The 26,192-nt window shown below is 36.3% G+C and overlaps 2 protein-coding genes and 1 pseudogene across 4 annotated transcripts; all 3 read left to right on the forward strand.

Annotated features, from left to right (window-relative positions):
- The first annotated feature begins 82 nt into the window (after positions 1-82).
- LOC127161333 (major histocompatibility complex class I-related gene protein-like) lies at positions 83-3,018 on the forward strand. Of its 3 annotated transcripts, XM_051104020.1 has the most exons (6): positions 83-324; positions 561-809; positions 948-1,225; positions 1,409-1,690; positions 1,766-1,891; positions 2,020-3,018. In XM_051104020.1, coding segments are annotated over exons 3-6 (429 nt in total). In that variant the 5' UTR covers positions 83-324; positions 561-809; positions 948-1,224; the 3' UTR covers positions 2,040-3,018. The 3 variants fall into 3 exon arrangements, with proteins under 3 accessions (XP_050959977.1, XP_050959975.1, XP_050959976.1); XM_051104018.1 differs by lacking the exons at positions 561-809; positions 948-1,225; XM_051104019.1 differs by lacking the exons at positions 1,409-1,690; positions 1,766-1,891; positions 2,020-3,018 and having other exon boundaries at positions 948-1,159.
- Positions 3,019-3,937: 919 nt separating this feature from the next.
- LOC127161330 (zinc-alpha-2-glycoprotein-like) lies at positions 3,938-7,007 on the forward strand (annotated as a pseudogene).
- Positions 7,008-9,821: 2,814 nt separating this feature from the next.
- LOC127161334 (T-cell surface glycoprotein CD1c3) lies at positions 9,822-25,705 on the forward strand. The gene is made up of 6 exons (XM_051104021.1): positions 9,822-9,964; positions 23,625-23,876; positions 24,422-24,697; positions 24,799-25,068; positions 25,306-25,422; positions 25,556-25,705. Exons 1-6 carry the CDS (start codon positions 9,907-9,909, stop codon positions 25,606-25,608), a joined length of 1,026 nt encoding a protein of 341 aa, XP_050959978.1. The 5' UTR covers positions 9,822-9,906; the 3' UTR covers positions 25,609-25,705.
- Positions 25,706-26,192: the final 487 nt, after the last annotated feature.

The raw sequence follows: 26,192 nt of genomic DNA on the forward strand, positions 1-26,192 counted from the left end.
TAACGCAGTAGTATTGCCTGTTTTTAGTGTCTTAATTTGTTCAGTCGAATATTGGCACAGCATAATCAAATTGTACGCTTATAATGAATGGAACGCGGAAAACAACGCTTGCAGGCATTCAGAGAAGAAACTTTTTTCTTTTCTTTCGTGATCGAAAGCTACAGCCGGTAAACAAACTATAACTTGTTCCCTTTTAAAATATATTCTACTAACTGAATAATGTGCAGATAATTTTTGTAACATGAGAGGACTGAAAGAACGCAGGACAAATGGATAGAATCATCGTGTTACTTGTACTTTTCCTTCAAACGTCTGCTTCAGATGGTAAGTTTCAAAACGTTCTGCTGTCCAGTGACTTCAGTTTAAGATTATTATAAAGATTCTCGCATTTTATCTCTTTAGTGATCTTTATAGTGTATACTCATGAATGAAACGTAGTCATTGTCAAATTATTCAAGACATATTTTAAAACGATATGCTCTCTAAAATCTAGATGGAGTAGATGAAGGAATAGATAGAAAACCACTACTTATTGTTATAAATGTGTTTTTGTGTTTTAGGTTCTCACTCTTTGTCGTTGCTGTCAACTTACATTAAGGGAAAAACACAGTTTCCTAAATTTAGTTACATAACAGCTCTCGATGACATCACAGTTGGATACTATAATTCAGAAACGTATGTTCCAAAAGGGAATACGACGAATGAGGATGATGTGGTTGATTCAGATTACATAAAGGGTATAAGTGACTACATGTATAACTCCTTTGTGAGACGATCTGCACTGTTCAGTCAACACAGTCAAAATGACGGTATGTAGGCCAATAACCTGACGGTATTTTTGTAATGTATTGACCTAATTATACATGTACAGTCGCTTGAATAAGTATATTCTGTGTGTAATGATGGAGACCAACCCATCACACTCTTTTCCCTCATTTTCCTCACAGGTCTTGATGTTTATCAGACACTGGTTGTCTGTGAGTTGCTGGACCTTGACAAGCCTGGAAAGATGTTTACTAAAGATGCTGCTGGGGCTGCACCACAGATGAGCTTTGTTACTTTAACAGCAACTTTACTTATACTGTGACTGTTAATATTACACAAGAAGTGCTCAAACCTCAACTGGAAGAATTCAAGCAGAAATATGAAAAGTTCTATTACAAAATTTGTATAGATACTCTCAGAAATTACCTCAAAAAGAGACAGAGTGAAGTAAATCGAAAGAGTAAGTGCTCAAGACGGCTTCGTACAACAGACATTTTAGCTGATGTAAACTGTTAAAAGTTGTTTTTAATTTATTTCCTGTGTGTCATAATTAAATCTACTGTAAAATACTTGTGGTAAATTATATAATTTATGATATAAAAGTGGGTATTCCAATATTTATGATTAATTTGTTTTCCTGCAGTGAAACCTCGAGTCAGATTCATGCAGAAAGCAATCACAGATTCTGGAAGGTCTCATTTGAGTTGTTTGGCAACAGGATTTTACCCTCGTCACATCAACCTGACCCTGTTCAGAGACGGGCAGCCTGTAGCTGATCATGAGATCACTGGAGGAGATCTGCTGCCCAATGATGACGGGACGTACCAGATGAGGAAGATTATGAAAATCAGTGCTGCAGACAAACACAAATACACCTGCTCCGTCACGCACCTCAGTCTGCACAACAAACTGGAAGTCCCTTTGGGTAATGAGCTCTTATAAATACAGAAAGGATCTGATTAATCTTAATGATCTTAATCTAAATTCTTCCTTCTTTTAGAAAGTGGACTTTCCAGCTATTACACAGGTGTTCTGCTATCAGCTCTTGCTGTCCTGCTGTTGGTATGTGTGATTTTGGCAATGGTGATAATCGTCTGCATTAAAAGGAAAGAAGAAAGCCAGACAGGTAAGCCTAATTTTATTTTCTAATTTAATGTTCTGGTATGCTTTCCTTTACTTTGAGATTTCTTTTGAATTTTTACAAGATCTTTACAAGTGTCTTACATGTTAAATAACATTTATGTTCATGTACAGAAGCTGATGAGGTTTTGTAATCTTCTGAAGACATCCATCCTATTTGCAAGGAGATCAAACCATTACATCTTCTGTTTTATCCAATGTAGTTATCACATAATAATCTGAGCTGTTGCAGTATTTGCCTTACTCACATTCTCATTAACAGTGAATTAACAGCTTACTGTTAATTCCTTAAAATGTAAATATGCATATGTTTACAAGGGGTTTAAATTCATTTATTTATAGACAACACTGTTGTCAAGAAGGTTTGCTCTACTTTCAACTTTTTGTATAGTAGTGTATGTATAGTATTTTATTGTTACTGTATTGCTGGTTCTGATTTAGTTTTTGCACAGTTTATACAGACATTTATACTGCTTGCTGTTTTGCACTGGAGTTTTTCTTTGGCTTATTCTGTCATATGCTATTGTATTTTTTTGGTTGCTTGTAACAAGGTCATTGATAAGAGGGGTACTGAGAGAGCAAATAAAGATACTAATATTTTGTTTCATGTTTTGTTTAGTTATTGTAACATTTGATGTGATAATCCGTTAATGTAATCGATTTATCCATTTAAAAGTGAGCAATCAGAAATCATGCTAACTCTCCAACAACAAAACCTGTTTGTGCATTTATCAAGTCAAGTCAAGTCACCTTTATTTATATACCGCTTTTAACAATACAGAATTGTGACAAAGCGGCTGTACAGTATTAAATAGGAAATAGTGCATTTATCTGTCTGAATTAAAAGTATGTGGTGTTGTACAGTAGTTGCATAGTAATTCAAGTCAATATTAGGAATTACAATTTGTGGTTTACTGAGAGGGTCGGTATATTTTCTAAAAAGAATCATATGGTGGATATATTCTATTATCATTATGTTTAAAGTGACAAAGCCATGCTGATATGTGAACCGAATGCTTGTAGTGGCATCTAGTGGTCTGATTATATAAACGTTCATGTATTTGTGTTGTATTGAACACTTCGCTTTTATTTATTTATTTATTTTTTTTCAAATTAGTAAACGCATTGACTCCAAGGATGCCAAGGACCCCATGGAAAAAATACATTAAAATTAAGGAGCCAAAGGGGTGTTAAGTTCGGTTCACTTATCATGGCATTCATGTCCTTTGACTCCAAACCTTTATATTAGGAACATCATTTATCCAGATCAACAACATTCCAGGTGATTACAGTAGAAGTTAAGAGTACAGAGTTTGTTTACTGTCATTACAGCAGCTTACTGCACTGGAAAACTTCAGCCAGTATGTTCGGAAAACTGAAAGCGATAGGACATTTTGAAGAGTAAATAATAGATCAGATAAGTAGACTCATTTAAGGTTAAACTTATGTCTGCAAATTACTTTAAACTGTAACCACATTTAATTGCCTGAGAATATAGTTCATACACCTTTATTATAGAGCCTACTCTTGTCTTAAATGCTGGTATCAATAATGTGCAATGTGTAAAATCATATTTATTTTACAGAACAAAAATATATGAAGAACTTGGTTGGGCATGTTAAAGGTGTCTACTGGGTGTGAAACACAGTGCAAAACCTCCGCTCCCTACCGATGCAGGCCTACACAATCTGCGTAGGGCACCAATTACCTAGGGGGAACAAGAAGCACAGGTCCGTTCTCAAAATTCTCTGTGACTGTCAAAACTACATTAGTCCATATACCGGTGTTGTCGTCAACAACAAAATGAACACACCCTGTGCTTTTATTTGTTTCCTTTCGGTTCCAGGCTCTGTTTTAGCAGGTGATTTCACCACATACTTGATAAGAAACATGTTTTAATTTGTTTTGAATGTTTATTCCTATTAGAACATATTGCGCAGTTCCCTCGAAACTTAACTGCCTTCCTGTTGTAGAAATTAGGTTATTTAGAAAATTCAAAATAAAAATGTCATGAATCTGAGTATTGAGAAGCATGCGGAAACCCCTAAACAGTAGCGTTTTTCTAATTCTTTTTACAAGTATTTGCCATGCAGGCAGTTTTTATGTCCTCCCTGATAGCACACGTACATCTCGGAGAAGTCTATTTGACCTCTGCATTTACATCTGCAAGACCTACGTTTCAGAGTGTTTGCTCATCTGCAATACGTCAATTGGACGTTTCCTATCAGATTTCAAATAGACATCTAATAGATGTCTTTAAGATGTTTATGATTTAGAATGTATATATGCTCATCTGCAATACATCTATTGGACGTTTCATATCAGATTTCAAATAGACGTCTATTAGATGTCTTTAAGTACACAGTAGATGCTTTCCAGATGTAGTGGTATTTAACAGACATCTTGCAGATGTACATGTGCTATCTGGGCTCAGAATAATTGAAAAAGGACAGATTATTTGTACATTTAAAAACAGATCTTCCACAAAAGACCTTTGTAGTTTAGTTCCAGCAGTATTAAAAGACTGACTGTTTAAACAAATACAAATTCTCACAGATGTCTTACGTTTTATATTAAAGTTTATCATTATTCCAGTATTACACAAAAATTAAGCTCCTACTAGTATCCACTGACACTAGAACCTAGCACTGGAGAATTACTAACTAACACGTTTTTGTCTGTTGTTTCAGGTTCTCGCACTTTGACGGTGCTTGCAACTTATATCAAAGGAGAAAGAGCATTTAGTGCTTTAGTTATGTTGGATGACATCACTGTAGGATATTATAATTCAGAAACAAAGATCTATGTTGCAAGAGGAAATGAAACAAATGAAGATGATGTCGTAGACCTAAATAACCTCAGGTCTGGAAGTGATAATGTACTAAATTTTACAGAACGATCAAATCACCCGAGACAAGTAAGTTCAGTTGGCTAAAGTGATTGTCTCAGATATTGCATGAATCATATCACTGCATGACTGTGTTTGATGTTTATGAATGAAGGATACGTAAATACATAAAGATACTTGTAAACGATGTTAAGTAAAAATGGTTTGGTTTTGTAACAGACATTGTTAGTTTTTGATAGATGTAATAATATAATTCGACTGTGATTCACACTGTAAATATTTTGCACTTGGAGTAAAAACACAAATGTTTCCTCTCTGGCCTTCTTCAGTGTGTGAGGCAATCCACTGTATCTGTCTTTGCTTCCTAACAGGTTATGAAGTTTATCAGCTGATGTGTTTTTTGTGAACAGAGTGACAATAATCTTGAACAAATGATCAGCAGAAGTGCTTATAGAGGCTCTATGATTGATGAGCGGCGTTTTGTTGATGGCAAATTTACATATCAGGTTTATTCAAATTACACAGAAAAAGAAATAAAACGCAATCTAGAACTATCCAAACTGCATCTTGAGAAGTTATATTACCCAGCCTGCATAAAAACTTAAAAAATCTTAAAAAGAGAATATCTAGGAATATCTTAAAAAGAGAGAAACCCAAGTAAACAGAAAAGGTATATACATACATTTTAAAATCTATAGGTAATACTCCCTTATTACTCATTTTCTCTGTCCTTCTTTCCTTCCACAGTGAAACCTAGAGTCAGAATTATTCAGAAAGCAAACTCAGATTCTGGAGGGTTTCGTGTCAGTTGTTTGGCGACAGGATTTTACCCTCGTCACATCAACCTGACCCTGTTCAGAGATGGGCAGCCTGTAGCTGATCATGAGATCACTGGAGGAGATCTGCTGCACAATGGTGATGGGACGTACCAGATGAGGAAGAGTCTGGAGATCAGTGCTGCAGACATTAAAAAAATATGGGACAAAAATGACTTGTTTGGAAGGTTTTGGCAGAAGAAAGCCTCTTCTATCTAAAAAAAAAAACATTGCAGCACAGTTTAGGTCTGCAAAGTTGCATCTGAACAAAACACAAGTCTTCTAGAATAATTTTCTTTGATCAGACGAGACCGAAGTGGAGATGTTTGGCCATAAATCACAGCGCCAAGTTTGGTAAAAACCTAAAGAGTATATCAGCACTAACACCTCATACCAAAAGACAAGCATGCTGGAGGAGGGCTGATAATTTTGGGCTTGTTTGGTAGCCACAGGACCTGGGCACCTCACAGTCATTGAGTTGGCCATGAACTCCTCTGGATATCAAAGTACTCTAGAGTCAAATATGAGGGCATCTGTCCGACATCTAAAGTTGGGCCAAAATTGGGTCATGCAACAGGACAATGATCCCAAACACACCAGCAAATCTAAAACAGAATGGCAAAAGAAAAGAATCAAGGTGTAGCAATAGCCCAGTCCAAGTCCAGAGCTCATCCTGACTCAAATGCTGTGGTGAGAGCTAATGCCCACAAACCTCAATAAACTGGAGCAACGTTGAAAAGAAGAGTGGTCCAAATTCCTCCAGAATGATGTGAGAGACTGATACAGTCACACAGAAAATAAATGCTTCAAGTTATTGCTGCTAAAAGTGGATCTACAGGCAGTTGACTCATAGGGTGTCCTAACTTTGTCACACATGGTCTTTCCCTCTTGGCTGTATTTTTCTTAAATAAATAATGACACTGTGCAATATGTCATGTGATGATGTTTATCTGAGGATTTATTTTCCAAATTTTAAGACCTGCCAAGGACCAGATAATTTTTTATTATGTCCCGATACAGAAAACCATGAAATTCAATAGGGTGTCCTAACTTTTTCACATGACTGTACTAACCCAATGGTGACAGGACTTACTGAGGAAGAGTCTGGAGATCAATGCTGCAGACAAACACAAACACTCCTGCTCCGCCACACACCTCATCTGGACAACAAACTGCATGTCACTTTGGAGAATGAGGTGTGAAAACATTATAAATAGCACAGAACTGTGTTTCTAATCTGTTTGTGACCTCTTCAAAATATTTGTTTCAGAATTAATCTTGGTGAACCATTTCAATCAGAGATTCCCTCAGTGCTGATGGTTTTGGCCTTGCTTTTGGTGTTTGAAATTGGAGCTATCAATTATAAAATGCAGGAAGAGACAGGCAGGACAAAAACTGAAATATGTGATGAGAAATTGTGTCCAAACTTTCCAATCTAAATGTGATGCTTAAGATAAATACATATATATGACACAATTAATTGCCCTGAATAATTTACACTTCTTTCATTATAGCTTAATCTTAAAGGGGTCATCGGATGCCCATTTTCCACAAGTTGATATCATTCTTTAGGGTCTTAATGAAAAGTCTCTAATATACTTCGATTAAAAATTCTCAATGGTTTTGTAAAACAACACCCTTTTTACCTTGCCAAAATCAGCTCTGCAAAAATAATCTCATTCTAAGGGGTTGTTCCTTTAAATGCAAATGAACTCTGCTCACCCCCTCTCTTCTCTCTGTGGAAAGACGGTCTTGTTTACATTAGCCGCATTTATAGCCGCTAAACTTCCTAACTACCACATTATAAGGAAAGGCGATCGCAAAGATTAATAAAAAAACGGTTATAGATTTGAAAAAGGGGATATTATTTTTACAGATTAATTAAAAACCACTGCATGGATTTTTTTTTATCATAATAGGGTAGATTTCTACCTACACTGCCAACACACATTAATGTTCAAACAACATGAAAAAGTGAACTTAGCATCCGATGACCCCTTTAAAGTGATTACTCTGCTACTTGAGTACATTGCTTTTCCGCTTGATAGAGAAAATGAAGAATTAGTGAATAGAATATTAATACAAACTAAACTAATTTATTTTTCAGCATCTGAAGAAAGTATGGAACAAGGATCCTGATGATCCTGATGAATTTGTTGCTTTGGATATTATCACATTTTAAGGACCGGTTTAAATCATTTACATTTTTAGTGTTAAATTGGTAGAGACTAGAGCATTGTTTTTGTTCTAAAATGATACGAAGTCCAGTGCCACTTTTTTTTTTTTTTCATTTCAATTTAGGTTTATTGGCATGACAACTGTTGTACAGTATTGCCAAACAATTGTTTTAAAATTATCATTGCAAATGTCTGCATTGTCTCTGTAAAGTTTCAGCTCAAAATATCCCACAGATCATTTATTTTAGAATTTTGAAAATGCCTGTTTTGAGTGAAAGAAACACGCTGTTTAAGTGCATGTCTCTCTAAATGCAATTGAGCTGCTGCTCTCTGTCCCTTTTTCAGAACAGGGCTGTGCAGTTTTAGCTTGTATCTCAGATCTCTGACAAAAAACATAGGCCTATGTTTGGTTTTGATTATCATGAATATCGCAACGAAATCATGCGTTTTAAAGACATATCAGTTTAAACTTCTGATATAAGGATTTCTGGACACACATGTCCGAAGCATATGTGCGTCGCAAAAAGCGCCTGTCACACACGTGAGTACTAAAATAAGTTCTCTTTCAGACACAAGTTTATGTTACACTCATAAGTTATAAAAATACAGCCAGTTATGTTTATGAAGTTAAACAGCTGGAAAAGAAATCACGTTTATATTAGATCAGGGTAGCAGCAGTGTAGCAGCATAACGTACCTATACTGCTGTTTGGATCTACGCTGTCAATATGACCCAAACAATAAAATGAAAGCAGGAAATCACTCACTGCTCTGGAATAAACAACTTCTATAGTTGTAATAAAACATTTCTTACTTGAATGCTTTTAAATGCTCTGGTGAGAAGATGGCAGATAGTGTGTTTCCGGGTCAATCAGGGCGGGGACTCTGCTAATATGGCCATGCTGTCAACAATCGTGGATGGGGCTGGTAAAGAATTTTGGCCCACTCCACACTGGAGGGATTTCGAGCATGAATTGACTGTTTAAGGTCATGCCACAGCATCTAAATTGAATTTAAGTCCAGACTTCCAAAACCTTTATTTAGTTTTTCTTGAGCCATTCAGAGGTGGACTTGCTGGTGTGTTTCGGATCATTGTCCCGCTGCATAACCCAAGTGTGCTTGAGCCTGAGGTCACAAACTGCTTTTTAGAGGCTCTACAACTGATAAACTGCATTTTTCGATGGCAAATTCACATATCAAGGTTCTTTAAATTACATGGCTCAACAACAACAACAAAAAAAACCTTTCTAGAACTGTCCATGGGATGTCATGAGACATTACTACTGAGCCTGTATAAAAGCTCTGAAGCACACTCAGAGTTGTGGGCAGGTTTTTGTACCATTTTAACGTGTGTAATAAGCAGAGAGTATGCGCGTTGTGCACCCTCAAAGGCGTGTATCATTAACGCGCCCTTTAAATAAATTAAAAATTCTGCTCCACTGACTTTTTGACCAGGTTTTAGTTGGGCAATGGCGCAATTGTTTTCAGTTGCCTCAAAATAGCCATGTGCCAACAATGCACCTGAACATACCTCGTTTCCAGATCAGCACACCCATGGGCGAACAGGCTTAAGTGCATTTGCTATTTAAACAACTATACAGATTCTAAAATTGTCATGGCAAATGTTGCAAATTCTCTGCTGTCTTAGGATCTTAAGATCTGTGATGTCTTCCCTCCACAATGTCCAGCTCAGAATCAATGTCTGTTTTGTTCATTTATTCAATACTTTTATATTTTGTGATTCAATTTGTTAATTTGCAATAGGCTACACCATGGGATTTGTAGCCTAAAGGACATTAAGAACTCATTCTTTGTCTTTTCAAATATTCCCGTCCTTACAATCTAACGGTGTGTTGTCATTTGAATTTATATAACTCGCACAATAACTTGATAATGCGCCCTGACTTCAAAAAGTTACAACTTCAGGCAGGGTGTTGGTGCTCGTTCTGTATCAAATTTCACCCTCTCTACACTTCGAGACAGCCTACAAAAAACACCTTTTGCCTTTGTTTAGTCTGCTGAAGGGGGCGTCGATGGGGCTTTAGAGCTTTTTTAAACCTAAAATGACGAACGGGACACCATACGATCTCCTGGATTAAGCGGACACGTGTATTTGAAGCAAAACTACATTAGTCTGTATATGTGTTTTCGTCCACAACAAAATGAATACACCATGTGCTCTTATGTGTTTTCTTTTGGTTCCAGTTCCCGTTTTAGCAGGTATGATTACTTTATAAGAATATAATTCTCATAATTTTTCATAATTCTCTCATTCTTTAATTCCTTTTAAATGTTAATATTTGAGCATTGAAAAATTATTTTAAACACACACGCCTTCTTGTGGAAGCTTATCAGATTTGTGTCTCTTGCAGTATGCGTTCCTTGAGACTGATATCACTTTTTTTTTTTTTTTTGTTGTTTTTTTTTGTTTTTTGTTTTTTGCTTGAAAATGCTCTTATTACCTCGTGCCTGGATTACTGCAATTCCCTCTATTACGGTATAGTCCCAAATGGCACGCTTACAGGTCGTTCAAAATGCTGCAGCGAGATTGAATGGAGGGAGGAAATATGATCATGCTACCCCCTTCTAAGATCTCTTCACCGGCTTCCGATTAATTTTAGAATCGAATTTAAAAGTGTATTATTGGTGTATAAATCATTAAATGATTTAGCACTTTCTTATTTATCCGATCTTCTTCACCCGTACTCTCCCACCAGCCTTAGATCTGAACGTAAATTCCTCCTTCAGATACCCAGAACTCGGCTACAGTCGAGGAGCAACCGAGCTTTTGAAGTGGCCGGCCCCACACTGTCGAACAAGCTTCCACTCTATATTAGATCGGCTTCAACTTTGTCTGAATTTAAGTCATGTCTCAAAACTTACTTGTTTTCTGTTGCTTTCTATTTAAAATGAGTGTTTGGTTTTAACTGTTTTGTTGCTATTATTGTTAACTTTTTACTTGTACAGCACTTTGGTCGGCCAAGGCCGTTTTTAAATGTGCTTTAGAAATAAACCGGAATTGAAATTTAACTTTTTTTATGTTGCTAACGTCAGGCAAACTACGGGTCATTTCTCTTTCCTTTCCTCGTGTCTTTGCTCTACTCTACCCTTTAAGGAAAGAGAACAAGGACAGAGGCATCAAAGAAAAATCTTGATGTATATATACACTTTACGTTTATATATATATATATATATATATATATATATATATATATATATATATATACATAAACGTATATATTTTGCTCGTCATCAGTAGACCCGCTAAGGGATCTGCCCTTGTGAAACTGAAATAGGTAAAGTTGGCAAGATGTTCACAGACAGATTCGACTTTTCTGGATCAATAACTTGCGAGCAAAACGTTTTTACTACAGAAATCGTGCCTCTTTTCTTTCGTAGTGATGTAAAAAAACAAGCTACAAGAGAGTTTTCCTCAAAAGAAGATTTCCTCCGCTCTGTACAAAATACGTTGATCTCATTGTGCTCCCAGTAAACGGGACGTCCTCTAGACGTTGCAACGCCCGTTTAGGTCCGCAGTACGTCCACTTCGTAACGTTCGCTGGCGAACGTCGGTCTGCTTTGTAACATTCGCTGACGGACGTTCTGAGGACGTTCACCTACGTCTGCATTTAGTCCTCTTTTTGTCCCTGTTTAGTCCCTCATCTGCCATTTCCTTAACAACACTTGAAAAATACAGTCACATGCCTGGGCTTTATCATCAGACCTGACACCTTGCAACTCAGACAAAGTTCAATAAACTAAAGACAAAATGAAACTAAAATATAAACCCATATTGGATTTTAAGGCGAGACACTGCAGGTGAATAGGGTAAAAAAAACCCTAATAGTTATTGCCTTGCTTACCCAATTGATTTATTACATTGATAACTGCAAACATATTTTGTATTACAAGTTTTCTAAAATGTAATGTTTAAATATGCAAAGGCATTATTTAATGAAATATGCATTCATATGCACACATTTCTAGTACAAAAATCTAAACACTGGATGAAGTCAGTTTCAAAATTCTTGTCTACACTGTATTTTCACAATTTTGGGGAAAATAAAATGTTGTATATAATCAAGAAAATTATATGTGAACAAATCCCTCTGTAAAAACCTTCAGGATATAGACAGGAATAAAAATGTAAAGTTTGGTGTATGTGAGTGCTACTGAAATGGAGATTTATGGCTTAGTGTAGGAGAAAAAAACTATTTACACAAATACAAGTGCTATAAAAGAAGCACTTAACAGTGTCTTTTGGATATTTTCTTTCCACTAATCAATAAAAAACACTTTATGAAAAACAAAAAAGCCCAAAATCTTAAATTTGACAGATGCCTGAAAAAAACCTGCAGTGTTTTTGCCCGCAGTGTCTCCTTTTAAAGGGTATATTCCTTAAAACAAACTCCCTTTTTTAACTGTGATAATGGAATGCAAATGCAAAAACAACATTTTTGTTATGCAGACTGATATTTAATTTTTGGAAAAAGAAAATAGGAGTAACTACTGTAATTAAAGATGTCATCAAATCATGAGTCTGTTTTTAGCAGTTAGGCTCTTATTTAAACATCAAAAATATGATACCCTTCAATAATATAACTGAACATACAATTAGGCCCTATGCATTCCCCATGCATGAAGAAAATTAGGTTGCTCTAAAAGTACGTTATAGACTGACGAATGCAGCCAAGGAAAACATGAAAAATGGAAAACAAAGTGGAAAATAACACAGGTAAGGCCAATACATTTTTTCTACCAATTTACATATCAAATTGTTGGTAAGGCAACAAGAAAAGTTATTTAAGAAATTTATGATTATTGCATTTAAGTGTGCTATATGTGTAGCTAAAAAATGTAATATTATATGTCCACATTGGGAGGCTACAAGCAAATGTCAATCAAATGAGTGCGTGATCGAGTGACATCACTTTAGGGTACGCGCATGTATCCATGGCAACGCTCAGCAGCATAGTGACAGTTAACGGTCCTGCCGACGATTTCCTCGACATGGCCTTGAGTTTTCGCTCCCACCGCTCTGCATATTTTGTATGTATCTCTTTTCACGTACGACGTTTGTTCTACTGAAATGTAAGTGCCCTGCTAAGTGGACATCACAGTATTTAACAGTCATTAAAGTGTGCAAGACATGAATTTAAATTCTATTTATTTACAGATGCATTTATGTCCCTTCACACTTCTCTAAGATTCATCTGTGTGTGAAGACGCTGCAGGCAGGAGCGCAGTGCAAATCAATGAATAAATGTTCCTAAGTGAAGTACTTAAATTGATTTCCCCTGCTCAGGGAGAAGGGAACAATGAATACTGTGTAGGGACCATGTCAGTCGGAACACAGTTCATGCACGGAGCTCAATTCTGATGAGCTGGTTATCAGAATCAGGTGCCTTAAGAGAGACATACACAATATGCAGAGCGGTGGGGCGCGAGGACTGGAATTGAGAACCGCTGGCCTATGTGAATACTTTCGAAGCTCATGTTAGCATATGAAGGTGAAATGATTAAATATACACAATATTGAAAGAAATTGAATTGAACTTAAAATATTGAATTTCCATGCGGTAAAATACTCTAAAAAGTCTATATAAAATTAAAAAGTCTATATGCGGCAAACAGCCCATTTCGGACGCATATCTTCATATGTACGCTAAAATTCCGACCGCTTGGTTTAAATCCAGATTGTCAACAGTCTTTACAAATTATTTTTTAATGGACAAAGCGATAGTCCTAGAAATGTAAATCATAACACTACTGAATGTGTTCATTTTGTTGTTTCAGGTTAGAAGACAACGGGAAGAACTGCCATCGGACTAAACCCACAGATGACAAGCACACACACGGACAGAGCACCGCAACTTTACACTTGTTCAATTAAAATAAACGTATTTTGCTTTATACAACGTGTCTGTTGTCTTTGATTAGCCTGTAAGTCAAATAAAATGACATTCAGAGAACTTAAAGCGAAAGTCCCCTAAACGTCCCGAATCTGCACGTCCTGTTAACGTCCGGGGGAAGTCTTCGCGGACGTCCGGTTGACGTCGAGGGGACCCTACACAATGATGTCTGAGGGACGTTCGCAGAGGCCATTTAGGGGACGTTCTGGGGACCTTTTTTGTTAGCTTGGCTGGCGTCTAAGAGACACAAAGTGTGAAATGCGTAAAATGGTACTAATAAAGTACTCAATAACTTTACAGTAACACACTGTACTTTCCTTAAATTCAGTTCACATATCACTACTCTCCTGCTGGTTATACTACAACACGTATTTTTAAAATAATTGCTTTTACACGTTTTATTATTTTTTATTATGAAAGATGATATATGGACAACCAATGTTTATTTTTTTGTTTTACTAAAATTATTTAATTAATTAATTAATTAATTAATTAATTAATTCATGTATTCTTAGGTATTATTTTATTTATTTTATTTTTATTTATTTGTTATTTTAACTGTATGCACTCAAATAATTTCAGGAAAAATATGTCTTATTGTTTAGAAAGAAAAATCCAGTCACTTCCAAACTTTTCAAGAAAATATTACAGTTGGAATACTGTTACATGATGAAATATTTTTGTGTTGTTGTGTTGTAGTAAAACCTGGGCAGTGATGTGTGAACTGGATTTGTTGAAAGTACAATGTGTTATAGTAAAGTTATTAACTATTTTTCATAAAAAACATTAAAAAGTGTGCAAAAGCAATTAGTATCAAAATAAGTTTTGTAGTAAACCCAGCAGTGTCAGGCGTCATGTTCAGAAGGAGTCGCAGGAACGAGGAAATAGAACATAAACGTGCTTTATTAAGCGAATCCAAACGGGCACAGGAACAAACGGGAACAGGAGGGAAAAACACATGACAATAACCAACATTATAGGACACTGAGAACCGACAAGGAATGAGGAGCTGAATCAAACTTATATAAGCAGATTAATGAGACAAGGACAGGCGTTAGAGATTAAACAATGATGTTATAACAAGCAACGGAACAGGAAAGACCCTGGATAGGACACAAAAGGGAAAAACCAACGAAACAGTTCACAGGGATGTGACACAGAGGGGGGCAGTCATGTGTGAACTGAACTTGGTGAAAGTACAGTTTGTTACAGAAAAGTTATTGCTAACACTTCCTATGAAGCCCATATTTATAATACATTATAAGGGTATTCTTAAAGCATTATAATGAATGAATTTATAATAATGCATTATAAAAACCCTTATAATCTGTTATATCATCTTATAAATAATCATAACAACAATTATAATACATTATAATGCTTACAAAAGAAATATAATCCATTGTAACTTAAGTGGATGCAACGTGTTTACTGTGTGTTATAAATCATCATACTCTATAAATCATAAGCTAAAAAATGTGTAAAAGCAATTATTTTCAAAATGAGTGTTGTAGTATAACCAGCAGGAGAGTAGGATATGTGAACTGAATTTGGTGAAAGTACAGTGTGGTACAGTAAAGTTATTAATTATTATGTCTAATAACAGTAAAGTTATTAACAATTTTTCATCATTAAAAAATAAAAATCATAATACGTGCCAAAGCAATTCTTTTCAAAATAAGTGTTGTAGTATAATCAGCAGAAGAGTAGTGATATATGAACTGAATTTGGTGAAGTACAGTGTGGTACACTAAAGTTATTAACTATTATGTCCAGTAACAGTGGACAAGTTAACTATTTTTCATAATAAAAAATCATAAAAAATGTGCCAAAGCAATTACTTTCAAAATGAGTGCTGTTGTATAACCAGCAGGAGTGCAGTGATATGTGAACTGAATTTGGTGAGAGTACAGTGTGGTACAGTAAAGTTATTAAAAGGGTGCTATTATGCTTTTTCACTATGTAGTCAGTGTGTGGTGTGTATCTTTGGGCATAAAAAAGATCTACAAGGTTACAAATCTCAAAGTCCACTCCAAAAGGAGATATTTTGTTTTTAAAAAATCCCTTTCCAAGAACTACAACGAAAGGCTCCTTTGGACTACAGTGTTTGTTTTCTGCATGCAATGATGTCACAACACGGTCCATCAGAATATCATTGAAATAAATTCCACCCTTGGAAATTCAAATTGTTGGAGGGAGGGTAGGGACGAGATGGGGGATTAGCCTAACTTTAACGATGCAGCGTGGAGAACCGCTTCAACGAGCCACAGTGCAGTGGGTATAAACACAAGCATTGACTAGAGTGGCCTCTTCAGAGCTGTAACGCGTCGCAGACGTGTTCAGTACAGGGGGTCGAAACACATGCCGAAGCCGTGATCTACTCCGGTTGCCGCGTCTGAGCTGTAACGTGCCGCAGACGTGTGGTTAGAGATTTATTCATCATACAGTGTAAATAGCTTCACTTATAATGCAAGTGTTTTTTTTTAAAATGCATAAACTTGCACTAGAATTGGCTAGGCTAATCAGTGATGATGTTCTTTGACAATGTTAGGCTGCTTTTAGCCTTATTTCTTTTTTCGGAAGACGGGCCTTCATTAAACCCAGAACTAATCCAGCCTTTTGTGCCAGGCTGGGAGAGATGTATTGTAATAATGTAAATTATGTTAAAAATAATGCGTTGTTTGAACCACCAAGCATGAAAGCATGTTCTAGTACACCCCCAAAACAAAATCAAGACTTTGTAAAAGAGCATAACAGGACCCCTTTTAACTATTTTTCATAATAAAAATTCAAATAAATGTGCCAAAGCAATTATTTTAAAAAGTGAAAAAATAATACTTGTTGTAGTACAACAAGCAGGAGAGCAGTGATATTTGAACTGAATTTGGTGACGCTACGGAGTGTTACTGTAAAATTATTGAGTATTTCATTAGTAACATTTTTCGCATTTTTACAAAAGAAAAGAGGCATCATTTGTGTAGTAAAAATGTTTTGCTCACAAGTTATTGATCCGGAAAAGTCAAATCTGTAAATATCTTGCTAACTTTACCGAATCTGCCGAAATCTGGTTATTAAAAAAATTTAGAACTGTTGTGTTCATGCAGGAGGTATCCGTCTGAAAAGAACAAGACATCATTCAAAACGGTCTGTTTTTATTTGCATAACTTCAAAATAACAGTGAAATATTGTACTTTTGTAAAATAAAGAAAACCTAGAGAACCTCTTCCTGAAATGAAGAAAAACTTAGCGATACTGCTTGCTTGTCACACAGACATGAGAAATATATTTATAGAAACTTTGAAGTGCCCCTTTTTAAGTGTTTATGTTTTGACATAGTGTTTGGGCATATTCACGTAGCCTATAATTTAAGATGTGTTTGCTGTGCTGCGCAGATGGAAAGGCAAACGAGCCTATTCTCTATCACAGATGAAGGGGATTAAATGAATTTTGATAGCTCCGCCCCACACATACATACGCACAACGCTACCCAGTCAATGATATGGCGGAATCTGCTGTGCCAGCCACTGACTGCAGATGAACTAACAAGCGAGCATGACACACAAGCATATTTAAGCAAAAGCCAGGATATATTAGTTCTGGGAAACAAAGCAAAAATTACTCACCTATCGAGAAGAAACAAAGCAACCTCAGCGCCCAATTGCAGGCCTTCCCGTCCCTTTTAGTTCTCTCCAGCACTGGAAAGAATTAGAATCAGAATGAGCTTTATTGCCATGTATGTATACACATACTAGGAATTTGTTGTAGTGACAGAAGCTCCACAGTGTAATAGAATGACAGTGACAGGACCAGACACGATAAAAACATAATAAAAAGAACAATATACAATTATACAAGACAGACAATTTTCAAAATAGCAATAACTTTACAATATACAAAATAAACAATTTACTATGTACAGGTACGTAAGGTGCAAATCTGGAGTATAAATAAGCATGTGTGTTGTATGTGTGAATGTATAATAGTGTTGCGTGTTCCACGTTTATTGTGAAGTATTCATGAGATGGATTGCTTGAGGGAAGAAACTGTTCCTGTGCCTGGCCGTTCTGATGCTCAGTGCTCTAGCGTCCAGATGGCAACAGTTCAAAGAGGAAGTGTGCTGGATGTGAGGGATCCAGAGTGTTTTTGCCAGCCTTTTTGCTCACTCTGGATAAGTACAGTTCTTGGAGAGTAGGAAGGGTTGTTCCAATAATTCGCTCAGCAGTCTGGACTGTCCGATGCAGTCTTCTGAGGTCAGATTTGGTAGCTGAGCTGAACCAGACAGTAATTGAGATGCAGAGGATGGATTCAATAATGGCAGAGTAAAACTGTTTCAGTAGTTCCTGAGGCAGGCTGAACTTCCTCAGTTGGCGAAGGAAAGTACAGCCTCTGCTGGGCTTTTTTGACAATTGAGTCTACGTGAATGTCCCACTTCAGGTCCTGAGAGATGGTGTCTCCTCCTGAAATCTACTATGATCTCCACTGTTTTGAGCGTATTGAGCTCCAGGTTGTTATGACTGCACCAGACAGCCACAGGTCTTTAACCTCCTGTCTGTAGGCAGACTCGTCACCGTCCTGAATGAGGCTGATGATTGTAGTGTCGTCTGCAAACTTCAGGAGCTTGACAGAGGGGTCTTTGGAGGTGCAGTCATTGATGTAGGGGGAGAAGAGCAGTGGGGAGAGAACACAACCCTGAGGAGCGCCAGTGCTGATTGTGTGGGTGCTGGATGAGAATTTTCCCAGCTTTACTATGTAGCGTCTGGACCAATCAGACATACATTAATTGTTACATTTAACAAATAGTCTTTAAACACAACAGGCCAGCTACATGCTGGAGCTCTGGAGACAACCCCCCCCAAAGCAACTAACACCCCAAAAGGGCTCAGTTGCCAGGACAACGATCTGATATCACAGGTTTTATGGCCTCAAGGAATGCAAACGGAGCACACTACATTTCTCTATAGGAAAGACACAATGCCTATAGAAATGGACTCTTTCCTACTCATTCACAGTCAAACCTTTCTTTGACCTTCCTATCACACATAGCCCAGGTCATTGTGTACAGTATTACTGCATTGTATTTTAATTTTGTCTGTTGTATTTGTATTTGTCTTTCTACTGTTTTATGCATGTATTATGATAGATGACTAGTAGTATAACCCACCTATGTCATGCTTGGACTCTTTGAGTTCGTATTTTAATGATCTAAAAGATGGTGTAAATTAGATGTTGATACCTTTGCAACATGTTAGCGTTTTAAGAAACCTTAGTAGTTTTTGCATCAACACCCAATCGAATCACATATGCAAAATACCATGCTCACAGACAAAGAGTCGTAAACTTTCCCTCCAAAGGTGAAAGTTACCATTGGTTCATGGACCTCCTGGAGGCACAGCCTCCAGAGAGTTTAAAGGCATCGACCCCTCTCTCTTCACTTTCTCCTTCGTCTGCAACATCTTTTGATTGCTGCCCGTGTGGAGGAACCCACGGGGAGCCTGAGCCGGCACAGGGCGTGCCCGGCGGGCCCGACAGGCCCAACATACAGAGCTGTGGCTCTCGACCACAAAGAGCCAGACAGTTCCACTCAACCCTGGAATTCATCTTCATGACTCGCCTCAGCCAGTCGGGGGTTCTTGGAGAACCTAAGAAGATGGGCTAGAACTCTTCAGGACTTCCCTAAGCGTGCGCCAGGCCTTGCGGCCTTGTCTTTCCATTCCCCAAAGATCACAGGACTTCAGCTGGGTCCCTCTCAGCTCTTGGTTCTTCTTCACTTTTCACATGGGAAGAAACTCCCAGTCACTAACGAGTCAGGACATCTTTGGAATTCATCACTCTTCAGACCCGGAAGAACGTGATTGCAATTCCAAAACCACCACTGCTTCAAACCATCAAGACTTTCAGAGACTGCATTTGGACACTTGTTCGACGACCAAGGCAATGCAAGTATCGTACATTTAACTAAACAAACAGAGGTTTAGTATAAGCTGTAGACCGCACTGATGGTTTCACAGCAGGTGGTTAACTGACTCTTTTCATAGCTTAATTTCCTTGTCTCTCTCTAACTGCTTCTCACTGACCATTCCCCCATGTATGAGTGATTTCATGTTTGTTTGTTTAGATTAGTTATGTGTTAGTCCTTCGTTAATAAACTATTGTGCACAAATTACATGAGTTTTGATTCTGATTCTGCCTTGCAAATTAATGTCCCTTTACGATTCCGATTCGAGCTACTTGCTCTAATGCAATGGTACTTTAAGAAAGTTATTTTCTGTGGCCAAGAAAATATCATTTCTTAGAGTTGATATAAAGATTATACTGAATGTTCGCTGAGCGAACAGATTAGTTGATGGAACATTGATTCTGCTACAGTTACTACTGGCAACTGAAATAAGTAATTGTAATTAATCATAATTAATTGTAATTATTTATATACATTTCCCTTTGAGCTAAATTCGCTACAACTAATTGCTGCCTGTCTGTCAAGAAGCTGGTGATTCTCTGACAGATGAAGGTAGTAGGGATGCAACAATACAGTTAGTCCACTGTTCAATACGTACCTCGGTGTTTAACCACGGTTTTCGGTTCGGTTCTGATATCTTGCCACTTCAGTGATATCTGATATCTTCACTTCAGTTTTTTTTTTTTTTTTGCAACAAATTAACAAAATATACTCCCGTAACCTCTGTACACGGGAAAAAGTGTGGTTTAGTATTAGACTGCTTAATTTTTAATTTGAGAGAGGTTATTTTTTCGATTTTTACGCAAAATAGAATGGGTTTCATTCTTACTGGACGACAGATGTGTCAAAAAAGTAGCGCTGATGACGTTCCATTCCAGCTTCTCTAATGTGGATAAAAGCATCGCTATTGCTGTAACTGATTACAAACAAGATATAACATTAAACATTTTGAATGACGAAATGTAAGGACAATAAACACTCATCTGCAATAATATATGGTTTATCTGTGTTCTTCAAGCCATCTCGTATATTTTCATAAGCCATTGCTAATCGACATACATTGAATATGAGTATAGAATTTGTCTGCCTCATTCTGAGATAAGAATCACAGAGCGCTCTCTCCTCCCCATCATGAGTAGACACGCCCCTACTGTTGATTGGCTACACGTTTGTTTTGGTACTTGGCCCGACTCAGTTTTCTAAAGTGTTTTTGAAAAAATACATACCCCACCACAATACACACTGCATATGTGTCAGCGCGTAATGTAATAAAAATGCAGCTTGTTAATAAACAACTTTTTTTTATCCATTTTATACAGTCCGCCTTCATTTAACAAGTGCACTCGCGCAAAAAGAATTTTCAAGTTCAACATTTTTTTCCCCATTCAGTTGTGGATGCTACTGATTAACCAACACTGACCCTGCAAAGAGACGTGCGTTTGCATGTGTGTGTATACGTGTTTTCCTTTGAAAAAGTTTCCCCATGCCGTTTCCCCCTTACAAATTGTATTATCAGCATAACAATTTGAGTTTCTAATGGTGTTTCTATTCTTTGCATTGTTCTAAACATTAATATGTTTAGATAATTTTCATCTATATTTTTTTTGTGTTGTTTTGATGTATTTTAAAACTGCTGGATCATAGTTATTCTTAATTCTTTCTGACAAGATCATGTGAATTACAGTATGTACAACATTTTCTAAATGTTTAAATTGCAGTGTACCGCATTTACTATAAGAGGGCAGAATCCACAGCACAGTACTCATTTCTCAATACTCATGAGTACTTTTAAATAGGCTACTTGTTTACTCTTACTGAAGTAGTTTTTTGAACAACTTTCCACCCCTGGTAACGACCACAAATGGAGATAAAATAGCAGTAAAAGTACTGATACACTCTTAAAAATAAAGGTGCTTTAAAAGCTTCTTCACAGTGATGCCATAGAAGAACCATTTTTGGTTCCACAAAGAACCATTCAGTCAAAGGTTCTTTAAAGAACCATCTCTTCGTTACCTTTTTATAATTTTTAAAGAACCTTCTTTCATCACAAATAAGCTTTTGTGCAACAGAAATGTTTTTCAGATGTTAAAGGTTCTTTATGGAACCATTTAGACAAAAAAAGGTATTTCTATGGCATCGTGAAGCACCTTTATTTTTACGACTCTACATTACTTTAAATGTACTCAAAAGTAAAAGTAAACCATTTTTAAACTACTCAAAAATTACAATTACTGATAAAAAACTACTTAATTACTGCATTAACGTGAGATTTGGCAATTCGTTTCTTCACACCCCTGGTAAATACATAAAATAACAATGGAGTGTTTTTAAAAGCCCTCTTTTGTGTAAACTACTTCCTTCCGACACAGATTTAATTGTTTACTAATTCCAAAATGTCACTTTAGAGCTAGTAACGATGGAATGTTGAGTTGCTTCATTGAAAGCTTATTGTATTACTGCAGTAAAAGCTCACTGTAGTATGTGAAGTATTATGAGATAGAAAGATGGACTGAGCAGGTGTGATTAACGTACCTGCATCTAATACAGCATTCATTCTTCAGATCTGTCTCTCCACAATAAACATTAGTTCGAATGTCTGCTAAGGAAAGCGCTATCTTTGTCGTAACGTTAATATCCTTTCATCTGTTAAGGGTGATTTTTCTGCTCAGTGCATTTGTTTGCTGCATCAAGCTGTTGTTAAAACTAAAAATAACTTCTGCTTATGACTTTTCAAATCAAAAGTCTTTACTGCTGACTCACTCATAAAAACACTCATAAAAAAAGTCTCTTGTCGCCATCTAATGGCGGTAACAATGTAACTAAAATCACAATCACGAACACACACCGTTTCTCAATTCTAAACACTATTATTAAGTATTTATATAAAATGTTATTTATTAATTAATAACATTTAATAAACAAGAACAACAACAGCCATCATAAAAGTTACTAGGCAATTTAGTCAAAAGTACAAAGGCACTCTGATATACAGCACTGAATTTACATAAATATGAGACTTTGACAAAACAATCTTCTCTGGAAAAAACATTATATATATGAGACCAAAGTCTACCGTTAGATTTACCAATAACGAATTATATTAAATGTGTAACCAGTACAGAGACATCAGAGCCAGTGGTAAATTTCAGAAGATCTGGATGAGGTGAGGCACTTTCGGGCAGGTTCATGAGCGCTGAACGGCCACTGATGATCTGGAGCGACGTTGTTGATGCAAATTTTCAAATACACGTTATCTTTATTAACAAACTGCATATTTGAACTATAAACAAGTACATTCTGAAAACCTATTAAAACTACATTCTGTGACACACAAAAAAATGTATTTTTAATAAAATTATACTGGATTTGGGCATCCGTCATGACACTCGCTGTAAAAGAAGCGGAGTGATATGATTACAAACTGTGAAAGGGCTGTTGAAGTTCTGATATTACTTTAATATCACACTCTTATCAACCAATCAGATTTGAGGACCAGAAAGAACTATTGTATAAAAAGAAATATGCACTTGTAGGATTAGCGGCCGCACCAGCCCCGTGCTTCAGGGGACTTTGCCTCCTTGCAGTGCAATTAGAGAATGGAGATGTCTTTCAAGATGGCTAACTTTGATGTCCAGTCACAGGCTGAAGGACAGAGAAGGAAGGAAATAAGGAAGCATCAATTTGAGTATTGAGAAGCACCCTACATGAACCCCTAAACAAGTAGCATTTTTCAAAGTATTTGCCATCCAGACAGCTTTTATGAGCTTAAATTGTTTGAGAAAGTACAGATTATTTGTAGTTTAAAAAACAAATCTCCCACACAGGACCTTTGTAGTTTAGGTCCAGCAGTCTAGAAAGACTGATTATTTAAATAAATCATTAAAAATTCTCATAGATGTCTTTTACTTTTAAGTATGTCATTTTTTCAGTATTACATTAAAGCTCCTACTAGTGATTCACTAGAACCTCCCACTGATGAATTACTAATTAACATATGTTTTATCTGTTTCAGGTTTTCACACTTTGACAGGGCTTATAACGTACATTACAGGGGAAGGAACATTTAGTTTTTCAGTTATGTTGGATGACATCACTGTAGGATATTATAATTCAAAAACAAAGATCTATGTTGCAAGGGGAAATGATACAAATGAAGATGATGTTTTAGATCCAAATGACCTCAAGACTATAAGCGACCGTGTGCTTTTTTTTTTAATACAAAGATCACATACGCTGAGACCTGTCAACGACACAGAAAGTGAAAGTAAGTTCAGCTGGCTAAAATGATTTGCTCAGAAATTGCATGAATAGTTTATATCACTACATGACTGTGCTTGATGTTTATGAATGAAAGATATGTAAACACATGAAGATATATGAAAATTATGTTAAATAAAAAAAAAGGGTTTGGTTTTGTAACAAAAACACTGTTAGTTTACGATATATGTGATAATATAATTCAGCTGTGATTCACACTCAAAATTAACTATGTATGTATGTATTTATTTATTTTGCACATGGAAGAAAAACACATATGTTTTGTCTCTCAGGCCTTCTTCCGTGAGATTCAATCCAGTATCTCCACCCACTATTTAAAAAATTAATTCTATTTTTACATCATTCTCATAATCTCATAATAAAAAAAAATAATAATAATAAAAAAACTGATAAATAGGTTATGCAGATTATTCCGCTGCACCCCAAATGGAAGCTAGCTGAAAGAGAAAAAGAAAAAGTTTATTTTAAGACTTTTCAAAGGGCTCCTGAAGCCAAATGTGTTGAAATTTCACTTTCTTTATTTCCTAACAGGTCAAAAAGTTCATCAGGCAATGGTTCTTTGTGAACAGAATGACAATAAACCTGGACAAATGATCAGCAAAACTGCTTACAGAGGCTCTACGATTGAGGAGCGACGTTTGTTTGATGGCAAATACACATATCATGTATTTTCAAATTACATAGAACCAGAAAACAATAACAGTCTTGAAATTACCAAGAGGGTTTTTGAGAGCTCTTATCAACCATTCTGCATAAAAACACTGGAGACATACCTTAAAAAGAGGGAAACTCAACTAAACAGAAAAGGTATAATACAATCTACAATCAATAGCCATATTTTATTTTTTTAATTCCTATGTAATATTCCTTGTTACTCATTTTTTATTTGGCCCCCTTTCCTTCTGCAGTGAAACCGCAAGTCAGATTCATTCAGAAAACAAACTCAGATTCTGGAAAGTTTTGTTTGAGTTGTTTGGCAACAGGATTTTACCCTCGTCACATCAACCTGACCCTGTTCAGAGATGAGCAGCCTGTAGCTGATCATGAGATGACTGGAGGAGATCTGCTGCCCAATGGTGACGGGACGTATCAGATGAGGAAGAGTCTGGAGATCAGTGCTGCAGACAAACACAAATACACCTGCTCCATCACACACCTCAGTCTGGATGTCACTTTGGGTAATGAGCTCTTACAGAAAAAACAGTTTAACAATTAAAACAAAAACAACTGAAGTCAATCCCTCAGTCTGTAGTTGATTTTTCAGATTTTGATCACAGGGAACAATTTAAATTCATGATTAATTCTGTTCTGGCGGTTTTGGCTCTGATGTCGGTGTTTGGAGCTGCAGCTCAGTATAAGGTGTGAAAAAATGTCACACAACTGTGTTCCTAATCACTTTTTGAACTTTATTTCAGAAATCAATCCAGGTGAACTGCTTAAGGTAGTGATTCCTGTAGTGCTGATAGTTTTGGCTCTGGTTTTGGTGTGTGCGACTGGAGCCATTGTGTATAAATGCAGGAAGAGACAAGCTGGTAGGACAAAAACTGAAATCAATGATAAGTTTTGTTTATAAAATACTTATCATTGATTTCTATGAATAACATCCTTTTGATTTTGTAGATTCATTTTTTTTCATATCACTGATTAAAGTTTTTTTTTTTTCAGCATCTGAAGAACAAGGCGAAACAACAACATTTCTATTAAACTGCATGACTTGATGCTGCATGGATCAACATCTCCAATGAAAAAATTAGTTCTGACAGTTGATTGGCTTTACAATGAAAGATACTATCAGATGCCATGAGAAAAAGTAATTTTGCATTATTACAAATTAAAAGAACTAATGTGTATTTTGATATATAGTAAAATGTAATTTATTCCTGTGATCAAAACTTTTCAGTAGAGCTGCATGATCCTGAATAAATTGAGAATCACGATTCTCTCTGTAATATTCATAATATTAAAATTATGAACAAGTGGGTTGAATGAATGATTCAATGACTCACTCATAAATACTTCACTTGTTACATTACTGGATAAATCAGCGTTTTTGAACGAATCTCTTCAATGAATGATTTAATGACAAATTGATTTTTTAACAGTCACTTTTTACACCTAGTGGCAAAATGATGCAATCGACACAAACATTGTTCAAAGTACCAGTTACTTTCAAAAGGGGTTTTGCTCTATTTTGATCGCTACCATAGACATCAATGTTTATATATGATCTATAAACTTTCATCCCAGTATTTCTGTGATAACATGAATGACTGTAAGACAGAAATAATACTGTGTAGTTTGT

The sequence above is a fragment of the Labeo rohita genome, unplaced genomic scaffold, assembly GCF_022985175.1.
Source record: "Labeo rohita strain BAU-BD-2019 unplaced genomic scaffold, IGBB_LRoh.1.0 scaffold_617, whole genome shotgun sequence".
NCBI lineage: Eukaryota > Metazoa > Chordata > Actinopteri > Cypriniformes > Cyprinidae > Labeo > Labeo rohita.